The following is a 13,103-nucleotide window of genomic DNA, read 5'->3' on the forward strand; positions in this document are numbered from 1 at the left end:
GGCTACAGTCACCAAGACGCTGCTATATAACTTCTAAACAGACCTATTCAGCACGGTCGTTGAGGGCAGCCAAGCAACAAGAGCGTGAAACTTAAGCCATTCATTGATGTCATGCAAACAAGGGTGGGGAAAGCTGAAAGTTATATAACCTGGCTGTTAGGAATACTAACGGTCTCCAGCCAAAACACACAGATGACATCGCTTACACGTCATGATGTAACACACACGTACAGCATCAAAGTCAAGTCACTGGCCAGACATTTGGCAAGGTTTATGGCAGGTTTCCAGCTTCCAAGGCGTTAAAATGCACATCTGCAGCAAACGTCTTGTGAAATAAGCCTTTCTTAATTGCCTTCTTCCGACTTCCCGTAGGCAGAATGTTCAGTTCATTTTTACAAAAAAAATCACACTAATCCCATTACCAGTGCTATTCATAATCAAAATAAGCAGAAGTCTACCTTATGTAATGAAAAACGTGTTTATTTTCATAATTAACACATACAGTACATTATTTAACATAAAAAGTGCAATATGCATTCAAACTACAGCAATGTACAGTACAAAAGTTACTGCATATGGATTAAAAAAAACATGGTCACCAAAAATGATGTAACCTAGTGTGATCATGGTTTAAAAAAAAAATGGATATGAGCATAAAATTATAACAGCAATAAGCCCTACAACTCCCTCAAGTTTTTTTCCCATTTCTCCCAAATGTGCAAAATGGTGTGACAGCATTTAAATACATGATTGACATGATTATACTGTACAGCTTCAATTTGATGAGACAGCCATAGAGCTTTGGTTTTTCACATTTAAAAAATAATGACTTTTAGGTTGGCAAGAATGAAAACAAGTTCATAGAACTATGGCAGGAAAAAAAAAGATATGAAATCTTGATTTGCATTAGACAGATCTCAAGCCACACAGCATGACAGCTCACTGCTTTCCCAAAGATCACAAAATGGATGACTGGTGAGGTGAATAACATTGTTATTTTGGAAGATAGCATGTGTACCATTATATAAAATAAAATAAAAATTAAAAAAAAACAGTGCAAAGAAACAACAGACAGCCAGAAATAATTCTGATGTTTGTTGAAGACAGTAAAAAGCCGAGCTCTCTCTCCACTTTTCGTCTCGATTCTCTCATTCAAGTTCACGCTTTGTCACACATCGATTTCGTCACTATCTCAACTTCAGCAAGAAACAGCTCTCCATGAATTCAACATGAAGGCCTATGGCATCTAAAACAAAGAACAGTGTATTAAACAACTTTGCAATTATTAACACTTTTACAACAACTCTTTCTGACAGGAAAAGAAGTTCCTTTATTCTTACTTTTGTACTGGACTGGTCAACTAAAAATGCAGATTTGTTAGTATTCACCAGGTACTACGGACTGTCAATTAAAGGTTGCACCGAACATCTTTTCCTTCTGCCTGAAACTTTGTGCCGCTGTGGTGTAAAACACAAGGCACTTGTTTATCCCAACCAAGTCAGAGGTGAACTGATGGCTTCTCTTGTCAGATACAGCAATGTGACTTACACCGTCAGAGCGGTTTGACAAAAAAATGTGGCAAATATGTGAATGCTCTGTAGATATTCTTCCATTCCACAATCTGTACAAACCTCCGCAGCACTACGTGGTGAGAGGTGAGGGGGCGCAGGAGTACCCCTGTGTGCGTCAGCTTATGGGCTCCCCTGATAGAGCTTTCTCTGGAGTGTGCAAGTCCTTGCAGGGGCGGGACTGAGCGGGGACGCAAGGGGACTCCCACTCGATGCTCGGCCCCGGCTCGGGAGAAAGGGAGAGAAGGAGAAGTGTTCCCGCATCTGAAGAACAGGCGGAGCACAGGTCCTCGGAGGAGAGATTGAGACTATCCAATTTAGCCAGGGAGTTGGAGCGTTTGAGCCTGGACGACACGGTGAGGCCCGCCAAGCGCATCCGCGTCTCAATTTCCTGCGCCCTCTGACGAACCAGGCCGGGCTTTCCTCTCACGCTGCGCAGGCTGTCGGTGCTGGAGCTGCGCGTCAGTGTGGAGGTGGGGGTGAGCATCCCCGACCCCACCACCCCCAACAAGGCTTCATTGGTGAGTGGAACAACCAGTGGCTCTAACCTTACTTGGCACGGCGTAGATGATTTGAGCAGGTCTCTAGGGAAGCCTGGGAACTCTTCCTTGTTGGACATTTGACATGCGTGCAATGGCTTCAAAGAATGCAGGCCCTCTTGGGGCGAACCCCAAAGTCTCTCCAGTCTCTCTGCGTGACGGCGCACCACGCCCAACCTCTGCGTCTCGGCCAAGTTCTCCTCGGAGGGTGTGTCTTCCAGCATATCCATTGACATCAGCTCAGGGAGAACTTCTGAAGAGCCTACGGACAACCTATTCTCACACTCCATGTTCACGTGCGACAGATCATCACAGTCCGGCAACCTGACAGCGAGAGGAGATTCTCTGATTTGCTGCGGTGTGTCGGGCAGCGCGGGAAAAGCAAAGGAAGCACTCTTGGCACAGTCGGAAAGAGAAACCGTTGAACACACGAGGTTTTTAGAAGAGGTCTGGGATTGCTGTAATGGAGCACTTGCGACTTGATGAGGACTGGACTTAAGGCAAGGATCTGAAACAGATGTGGGAGAAATGTCCCTCCAAGAACATAAAGATACGTCAGCTGCAAGAGGGGTGGCCTTTCCCTATAAAGAGAGAAGTGGAGAATGTTACACATTGTTGGGGGGAAATGTGTAAGGTCTTACGATACAAGGCCCCCATTTCGCATTTGTAAACAAAAACTCACATTGAAGTTCTGGTGAGAGGTAAAACGGTTGTTGTTGTTGGAATTTTCATTCAGGGTTGCCAGGTCCATGCCATTGCTGTCGACATCGGCTTCCACCTCTACATCTTGCGTTTCCCCTGCTCCTCCACCGCCGTCCCCACCCCCACCTTCATCTGGCTGCATGAGAACCTCCATGTCTGCTTCCTCCTTTTGCACATCTTCTTCATCCTCTTCCTCCACGGTGCTAAACTCTAGCCGCAGACGCAGCTCCTCCAGGGGCTCTGGCCCGCGATTGCAGGTCTGGGCTGCGGTGCCCTCTGCTGTGGACCCGAAATGGGGAAGCCCCAGACCGTCTTGCCCGTCAAATGCCTCATCGTCCAGCAGGGCGTCTCGCTCCACATCCTCGATTTCAATGAAGACTTTCTCCATGCCGAGAAGAGGGGGACCACGTACAGGTGTCGAGGGCTCACTGTCCAATGCAGAGTCGGAAAGCCTCCGAAAATAGTAGTTGTTGTAGGCGGGGTCGATTTCCAGGGCTACTTTTCGACAAGGGGAGGGGCACGCTGCACCTTTAACGGGCAACGCGTCTTCGCAGCAGAGAGACATCACGGGCTCTGGGGTCAGGTGGTCGCCCTCTTCCTCACCGCAGCATTGGGCCAACACCTGGTGGCCCTCGGCCATCTCGCAGTCTGTGTCCGGGTGCCACAGCTTGTTGTGACGCTGTTTGCTGCATATAGTAGAAGCAAAGTTTAAATATATACATGTTGTTTGTTTGGGGGGGGAAATTGGTTGGTAAACCTTTACAAATGAGGAAAAACCCACTATGGCCAGTGAAATGATTTGTGTGGAAAGAATAAAATGAGAAAATAATGTAGACATTTAAAACGATGTACTGTACCTCGCATCAAGAATGCCCTCGTACTCTGCCAGCTGTCTCATGAAACTTGGGTTAGGTCGTGTGATGCTCCTCTTTTCCTTAACAAAGTTGTACGCCTTCTCCAGTGACCAGCCGTATTCTTTCATGGCGTACGCGATGACTGTGGAAGCAGATCGGCTGACGCCCATCTTACAGTGAACAAGACACTTGGCAAAGTTTTTTCTGGGGGAAGAATGCAGTCATTAATTAGCAATTTTGATTTTTGACAAATCATCATATAGTACTCATGGAAAAGTTGGCGATTAATATGGGTGACATTCGAGAATGAAGAGAGGATGCAATATAATATTCATAGGTTAACAAAATATGACCACACTATTGAATACGGATGTCCAGCCAACATTTTAGCATTTCAGTATTTTGGCACAACTCGCGCTAGCAAATAGCGAAATGGCACAATTTCTAACATCTGTTTCACCCATCAAAAAGGTGATTCCTTGTTATTGCATTAAAAAAGAGCACCAAAATGGAAGCCACTCGTTGCATTTCTACTTTCAGACAAGAACCTAATGTTCTTAACTTTTTGTAATTAGTATATGCTGATTGGCCACTTAAGAACTGACCTAATTCATGTGAGTAATTGAATACATAAATGGTATGAGCAAAAATATTTCCCATTCGTACTCACTTTGCTTTAACAATAAAGTTGTACGTATCATTCCAGTGTGCCAGCAGGTCAGTGGCCTCTTCGTCATAAACACGGACATTGTGATAACTGAATGTGCCAGGAAAAAAGTTGTCTATCTCTCGAGTTACATTGAGGATATATCGCACTCTGAGGAAGGAAGGATAGAGGTCAGTCATTTGCTCGGATGACACTCTCAATATATTTTGTTTACAGAATGAAATAAATCACCCGGTCTCTTGCAGTTCTTCCAAATTCGAAGCATTCCATTCAGAGCCCTACAAAGAAAGAACAAATATATCGGTGAGACAAAGTATATTATTCCTATTCTTTTCAGACAGATTGGCGAGACAATATAAGCTGTTCTACCAGGTAGACGTGGTCAAATATGAGTGTAGCTTTGTCCATCTGGCCCAAAATCAACAGCATTTCATTGTCGATGAACTCTTTGAATTCCTTGAGGTTACAGCTCATGTGCTGCTCTAACTCTGTGCGGATCTAATCAAAGAAATATCATCATATATCATTTAAGGCAGTCTCAATGTTCGCGATTAAAGTGAATCAAGCATGCGAAAAACAACAACCTTTTATCGAAAAAATTGTGCATTTTTCAATTAAATAATCTCTTTTTTACGTTAATGGGTAACTAGTTGCTACACCGCTAAAGCAGCAAATACTATTATCAGAATAAAAGCATTGTCAAATTAATAACAAATAAAAATGCCGAAGACTATAGTCATAACTGAGTCACATTCACCTGTTTGCACGTGACATTCTCGAGATCTTGGCATGTCATGATACTTCGGAGTTTGGCTCTGATAAGGCACTCTGTTCGCTCTCGTTCTGAAGGCCTGTCAAAAGTTTAATGTTTGTGTTATACATATAAAAACAACACTATGGCAAAAATGCCACATTCAACAATGAGGCTTAGACAGAATCAGTTTACGTCACGTTCAAAATTTTACGTAATTTATGATGACTGACTTGTCGACAAACATAGTAGGCGAGTCTGGACGTGTGGATTCCAAGTCCTTCATGGTGTTCCACTCATTGATGCAACTCTGCTCTGAAGCAATGCAGCTTTCGTAGTAACCCATCCAAGTGAGAGCCATACCCCCGGGAAAATAGTTGTGCCTACGGGACACCTCGCAAGCCTTGTGGAGCACCTGGAGAGCCGACCTGGTTTTCGGTAAAGGTCATAGAAGCCAATCAGAACGCTCTCAACCATAACAGTCAACCATCAAAAGTCATACTAGACTCCCAACTTAAGTAATGTGCAAATCATTCATTTCCAGCAGGTGGCATACCGATGCAGTCGCTAATAAAAAGAAATAAATTAAAAAACCTTTCTGAGATTGTGTAGTTCCGCACAAACAGTCATATATTATAGGTTGTGCTATGTGCTGAAAGAGGACTGCTGTATAGGATTACTCACCACATAGCCTGCACTGACACAGGTTTGAAGACATGAGTCCGCCCTGCCGTGTTGACAGTAAATCCTCTGAGGGGGGGGAAGCAAAACAGATGGTCACCATTTTTGCAGTTTCGATCAAAATAGCAAAATATTACTATGGCACTCACCCATCTCCATCCAGATGGATTTTACTGTCACTCCACAGTGGCAGCACCATGCCAATCGAACAGCTTTTGCTGGCAGAAATATGAAAACAAAGTTTGATGTTGTCAAAAGGGCAAGTATGCTACGCTAACAGAAAAGCATGAAAAATGTGTGAGTGACCACAAAAGCGAAAAATAAACTCAAAAGTAAAAATCCTGGCCATGCACAAAAACGTCAAAGTGGGTTTTATTCATAAGAACCCATTCTAACTGCCTTCTCACCAGTCTTTGTTGGTAAAGTCGATTCCCAGTAGGATGTTCTCCTCCGTGTCTTGCCGTCCGCTAGTGTACACAACCACCATATATCGCACACGATCTAACCACGCACTCTCCAGCCGCACAGCCTACGCAGAAGCATACAATGCACATTCATTTCAAAGTCATGATACATATCTAGGTTCAGCAAGAACGTGGTGACTACCATAAGTATTTGTGAAGCTGCCACACCAAATTACATGCAATCTCTGTACAGAAAATTGTCAGTTTCATCTCTTTATGCTGGTAATGGATAGTGCTTCCAGGCATCATATTAACACAGACACCATGGAAACATCTTGTCATACTCTCAAAAGCATACTGTTAAAACCTGTTCACATAACTAATAATTACACAGAACAACTAGACTATTTTTGGCGAATAATACATGGCATTCTACAGAGTTGACTAGGCCAGGCAAGCCACTGCAACGTACTATGTGTACAGGTTAGGGTCCGGCACCCCACCGCACCCCTTGTGAGAATAAGCGAACCGGAAAATGAATGAACACCATGCAAAATTAGTCAAAAAAATATTGATTCAATTTTAGAATAAAGTTGTGACATAAATAAAACATAATATAACATGTGGTGTAAATACTTTGCAGCTGCACATTTTATTTTTTCCCTCACCAGTTTGATCCGGTCCTCCGAGCGCAGAATGTTAATCATCACCTGTAGGTGTTGAGGTAAATCCCCTGTTGAGGAAAATTGTGAAAAAAAAATTGTATCAGTGATTCAATTTAATTCCTCTTTGTGTTGCGTCAGTTAAAATGGATGGGGAAACGGGGTAAGTAGGGTCGACTTCAATGAAACACAACTGTTGATGGGAAACAAAGGTTTAAATACGTCAACAACAGGCGAAGCGACAACCGGTATAGGTGTCAGCCTGACAGGTTTTAATTACAACTTTGAAGAGAAAACGGAAAGTATTCGACTGGTTACGTACACTGCAACCTAGAGCAATTTCTAATCTTAAATTGTCACAAAATTCTGATAAAAACATTTAGCTTATGTATTAGGGCATTATGGTGACAAATGAGAATAGTGTCAACAAAATATTGAATATTGCAGCATTTAACCTATTGAAAATGTATGAAAAATATCAACAGTACTGAAGTGAGCACTGGGGAAAGATAGTTGACATCTTCAATGGACCAGAGAAAAAAAAGCCTGAAAAAAAACTGACCACTAGACCATTTAGGTAGAGAAATGGGCTAATATTCAGAGCTAGCGTTGGATGTTTGTTATGGTTCTCACCTGCATGTTTGTGGTGTGGGTGCACTTTTTGGCCTTGCTGAGAGCTCCCTTGTTGTAGAAAGAGCGCAGCACCTTTCACCATGAAGAAGCTCTCACTAAGGCTGGAAAACAAAACAAAAAAATTGAGAATTTTGTTGACATCAGTAGATGCGACGGATCATATGCCATAAGATTCAGGAGGTTTACAGGTTTGGCTTATGATTGACATCAGCTAATTAAAAAAAGTGATTCCTTCAAGCAGAACTCATTCCAATTCTCTAGAGAAAAATACTGTGAGTACATTCATTGTTGGACTTGGCAGGGGATCGTACCGCCCTCCTCTGCAGGCAAACCATGACATCATTAGGAAAGTTCAAAACTCTTGAATGACAGGTACACACTACAATTTAGTTAATTAAGAACAGCTAAAAGGAAAATATTTTCCCTTGACACACATAAAAAGGTACACTAAATCATGTAAAAAGAGTTATTATTCAAAAATCCTGCAAGAAAGTATTTGAAAAGTCATAGAGTTGTAGTGCTTAGAAAATGAGACAATCCAAGGCAATTAATTTAGCTCAAATATAATCAATGTGAAATTATCTAATTGTGTAGTGCAATAACATTGCACAAAAATATTGGTACATTATGCAGGAACTGAAAATAAAAAGAATCAATAAAAACCTTGGATAACAACTAATTAACCCATTGACTATTGCATTACTTTAATTAGTCTTTGCTTGATATTGCAGAAGCAATCAGGCTTCAACATTAAGTACTTAGAAAGCAATATTTTTCAAATGAGTTCCTAATTTGCTAATTGTAACTAATAACAATAAAAAGATCAGAATAATCATTTTTATTACAACACACAATTTATAGGTTACTATTTAGACACAAATAAATTCTGCATACTAGTGCCATCCAGAAGAGCAGGCCAGCACCAAACAGGCCATTTTACAAGAACAATGCATTTTCTTTTGTGAACCTCACAATACATTGACTCCGCCCTCCGCACCAGAGAAAGAAAAAAAAAGTTCCGCGAAACAAAGCGTGTGGGTTGGGACTTGGACACTTTTCAAACGAGAGCTTTTGTCTCACTGTGATGGATTTAGTTTTAGTTTGTTGAATGAGTGAGATTTACAAGTGTCAGGGGGCCTAGGGTAATAATGGATAAATATGAGGCTGAAGCAATAGAAAAGGAGACAAACAGATGCTTCCTGCTCAGTACGGTGGGCAAATTCCAGCTGCTCATATCAATGGCAAACTCAAGATAGAGTTCACAAGACCTAGATTAGGATAGAATTGGCTCCTTCCAAAAAAACAACAACAACAAAAAAACAATAAATTAACTGCATCAAATGTCAAAGAAAACAGCAGCGTGTCATCCCCTCATACTTCCTATGTAAACTTGATTTGCTTTTATTTCAAATTTGCTGATACAAATATGCAATTATGTTTCTACTGTAAAATTGTCTTTTCGTTATCATCGCTTTGCATTTATATTTTTTGTGAACATGAAGCCCTGGGGAATATTGCTTTTCAAATGTATGTTTTTCCAAGTCAAAAAAGTCTCAAAGAAATCTTTGTAGTTTCTGAAGTAAATGCAAAAATTCAAAACAGTGACAGTTTCATGTTATTTCAATAATTGATTATCTATTTATTTTCACGTGTGTGTGCCAATGTTTAAAGAATACTGGAAATTAACACTAGAAATAAAGGTGAGTATATTTGCCCGTAGAACATAGTGATCTTAGTTCCCATGCTAAAGAATAGTAAGTTGACTCACACGCGCTCCATCTCACTACGGGTCAACATAGCAGCTTCCACAAAAAAAGGTAGCTTCATTACAGCCTCCTGGATGGCTTCTTGAAACAGATGCATCCTGTTGAATCAATACTTCCTTTTTTCTAGCTTTCAAGAAAATATGAGCCATGAAACTGCAGTGGTACTGAGCCTTGACCCTATGGCTCTGCTGAGTGATAGACTGAAAGCGACTGTCAGACAGCCTAGGATCATCCACTCTGCATGGTACGCTTCAAGATTCCACTCCTTCTGGTGCCCCCTCCCTTTGAGCGTCTGTGTGTGTGTGCCTCAGACTGCATGAACATGCTGTCGTGTCTACCCGCCGCCAGAAAACGATCACAATCCTCCTCGTCTAATTTGTCTACGCAGCCACAAAGTGACAAAAGCCATTCATAAGCCTTCTATTTCTGAAGACAGACGTCCTTGTGTTGAGATGTACTTTCTCATCCAGCAGGTGAAAAAAAATAGTTTTTTTGTGCTCCTGTTCAAATTGGCACAGTACATGGCAATCATTTTCTTTAAACTTGTTTTGCCGGTGCAAAAAAAATGTCCACATCCAGGATCTTGTCTTGCTGTTTCGTATTTTCCAATTTTGATTGTGGCAAACAGCGCACAGTCAATACTTGACAATAGAATAAAAGCACAAAAGATCCAAACAAAAATGTCAACCAAAATATTTACTGGATACTTAAGTCATTATCATTTTTGAGGTTATTTTACAATTCTCTGCTTCACACGGTGGCAAGTGTGTGCTGCTGCTACTTTGAGTCAGCAAGTTCTATGCTGATATAAAACATGAAATACAGTGTTATATTTGCTTACAACTTACAAGTTGTACTTTAGCTTTGACATACGCTGGTGCTTAGTTGAAGTAGGTGTGAGCACAACAATAAATATGTAAAAAATGTGAACAATCTATAGGCGAGACATGACTTGCCATATGTATAGATTGCTGTATGCCCTGCTTTGGATGGGTCAGCACCAAACTTAAACACTATATACATTAAATATTTTAAGCACTGAAAAATTAAAAAATGTGAAAGAAACTTGCAATGACGGGAATTTTACCTTTGATTTATCCGCCGTTCATCTTCGCTCCCCAAATCCTGAAATAAAATACATTAAATTAGACAAACAAATCTCATCTTCGGTCCTAAAAATTTAAATGTCATGTTAATGGGTCTCCTGTATCACGCTACCTTGCATCCAGATGCATCAAGAAATCTGAAATCAATGCTAGCATATCATCATCCACGCCTTATTATGGGAGTACTTAATGATGACTGATGAATTTTCAATATATATGCAAATGCTCAGTTGATAATAATAATTAAAAAAAATCAAGAGTAACTGTGAATATAACATGCACATGTTTAGTGCCCATTCTAATCTGAGTCCAAGAAATCCAGTCATGGCAAGACTCATACAAGCGTCAACTGCACATTATGTACCTGCAGATGGAAATGATCATTTACGATAATTATTATGGAACGATAATACGTTTCACTTTACTTCATGTGCTCTTGGATTGTGAATCAGGTTTAAAGCACATTAACATATGTGACATTACTGTTTACGCTCTCTTTTCCTGCAGTAGTACTCAAACACTGCACCCACTCCTCATCGAGTCGATGACATCATAGCTGCAGCAGCTTTAACTGTTCCATGTCAACGGACATCTTCGGGTTGAGCCACCCACTACAGATGCATTCTTAAATTATATTATCAAAATTAAACAATATAAGAATAGGCAAAAATTGAGTAACAGCTAAAGAATGTGTATTTAATACCAGGTTATTTGTGAAAAAAATATTCCAACAACCACATTGTACCATATCAAGATGGGACAAAACGTAAAGGCACAAATTTTCATAGTAATTTTAAATAATCAAGGCTGATATAAGTAGGAGTGATCCACACTAAGAATCACTATAGAAGAACAGAAAATTGAGAAATGACAATAAAATGTTGATCAATTTGGCTGTATTTTATAAAGTCTCTCATAGTGACAGATGCTGCTTTTCGTGCCAAATCCAAACGAAAATATAAAATACAAGGCAGTACAGATGGCACAGTACATATTAGGTCGTTGCTAAACTTAGTTGACAGCGCCCCCATCTGATCGTGAAGACGAGGGGTAACAACTCTTTAAAATCCTAAATTGAAAGTTACTGTCATTTTCAACCAAACATACACGCAAGGAAACCAAGTAAGCCCCAAAACGACACAATAAAGTAACGATCGGGGGAAAAAATCCATCTAATCTACGACAGTTGTCTGCTTACTGTCCTAAAGCCATGTTACGATTTAAACAGTAATATGACAAGGCAAGCCATCAAATAAAACACGAACATTTGCTTTAACATCAAAAATGTCTAACAGTGGGCAAACGGTAGCTTAGAGGGGAGTTGCGTGGTTTTCTCTGTGATAATACTAGTGTGCCGAGCAGATTGTTTAATCAAATTAAAGAGACATTTTCACAGCTATCCTGTCACGTCATGAACTAGCTAACGTTAGCTACATTGCCTATAAGTGCAGCGCAGGCTCAACTTTATTCAAAAAAACAAAACAGCCTTTAAAACAGTAAGCAAATGCAATGGAAACATCGCTTCGCTAACCACATGACACTAAAAAGCAAAAACGGCAGTAAATTCAAGCAAAATGGAGCATTTTCGTTTGCCCAGAATTAGCATTTGCCTATAAACACCACGACATATATTGGATTTTATTCATTCAACGGCCATCCCCGTGGAGCAAACAGACCTCGCCCGCAGTGGTGGTCGCGGTGCTGGCGGTGGACGCGGCGCTGGGGGTCGGGGACCGCTGCAGAGTCACTAACGCCATGACTGGAAGCGGCCAGCGGCCGTTGTGGCCTGGTGAGCTGCCTGCTAGCGATGGATGCCCGGCTAAAGATCCGCCTGGGCTGGCGCCGACTCAATGAACAGATGGACGCATGGGGGGCGGTAGAGAGTCCAGCCTTCGCCGCGTCATGACACTTTCAATCCAAGCATATAGTATAGTACATGTACTATAATATATACTATTTTTGCTACAGGGTAGGAAAAGGAGCGGACTAAAATACTTCAAAAGGCACAGCACTTCGTTCAGAAGTCACCAGAAGCGATAAAAGTGGGATTTGAAGCTAAAAATTCAACGATCAGCTCTGCCATTGACAGCAAACAATGTCAAATCCGTTGAAACAGATTTGACATGTTCAATATGTCATTGTATCATTATTTCTAGCTGATCTTGTATTTTATTTGTATGATTTCTGATCTTGTATTTTATTTATATTATATCTGATCTTGTATTTTATTTATATTATATCTGATCTTTTATTTTATTTGTATTATATCTGATCTTGTATTTTATTTATATTATATCTGATCTTGTATTTTATTTATATTATTTCTGATCTTGTATTTTATCTATATATTTATATAATAGTATATACAAGGGTGCGAGGACTTTTGGCTTAAGGTTCAAAATTAGTAACTCAAAAACACGGACACTATAATACAACAATAAATATACTCCAACAATAAGTAACAATTAAATAAAAATCGATTGATTTCACGCATACCCTTTTCCCTACTTATATAACAAGTTCAATAAATCTATGACATAAAGTCACGCTTTATTTAGCACTGAAGAAATACATAAGTTAATCATTACTACTGTCCTGCCCTTTTCTTAAGAAATAAACAAGCAATTTACTGATAACTTTAATGAATAAACTTGAATGGATGTCATTACTTTTTGCTTGTGTCATGATCAATTTTGATGTTGATCATTTCAGAATTGGTTGAAAGATGGTGCAGATTTGTGAATTAGTTATATTAGTTATGTGATCTCAT

At 40.3% G+C, this 13,103-nt stretch overlaps 1 protein-coding gene across 2 annotated transcripts; it reads right to left on the reverse strand.

The window, feature by feature from the left end:
* Positions 1-459: 459 nt before the first annotated feature.
* ssh1a (slingshot protein phosphatase 1a) lies at positions 460-12,226 on the reverse strand. 2 transcript variants are annotated; one of them, XR_013300339.1, is made up of 16 exons: positions 12,010-12,226; positions 10,315-10,352; positions 7,462-7,562; positions 6,835-6,899; positions 6,170-6,291; positions 5,912-5,980; positions 5,766-5,831; positions 5,315-5,509; positions 5,088-5,181; positions 4,700-4,828; positions 4,562-4,608; positions 4,334-4,480; positions 3,667-3,867; positions 2,790-3,495; positions 1,341-2,688; positions 460-1,246 (listed from the first exon to the last, which is right to left on the reverse strand). XR_013300339.1 is itself a non-coding variant. In XM_077601165.1 (15 exons), exons 1-15 carry the CDS (start codon positions 12,088-12,090, stop codon positions 1,687-1,689), a joined length of 3,063 nt encoding a protein of 1,020 aa, XP_077457291.1. In that variant the 5' UTR covers positions 12,091-12,226; the 3' UTR covers positions 460-1,686. The 2 variants fall into 2 exon arrangements, 1 of the variants encoding a protein (XP_077457291.1); XM_077601165.1 differs by having other exon boundaries at positions 460-2,688.
* Between the last annotated feature and the right edge of the window lie 877 nt (positions 12,227-13,103).

Source organism: Stigmatopora argus, chromosome 5 (genome assembly GCF_051989625.1).
Source record: "Stigmatopora argus isolate UIUO_Sarg chromosome 5, RoL_Sarg_1.0, whole genome shotgun sequence".
Lineage (NCBI taxonomy): Eukaryota > Metazoa > Chordata > Actinopteri > Syngnathiformes > Syngnathidae > Stigmatopora > Stigmatopora argus.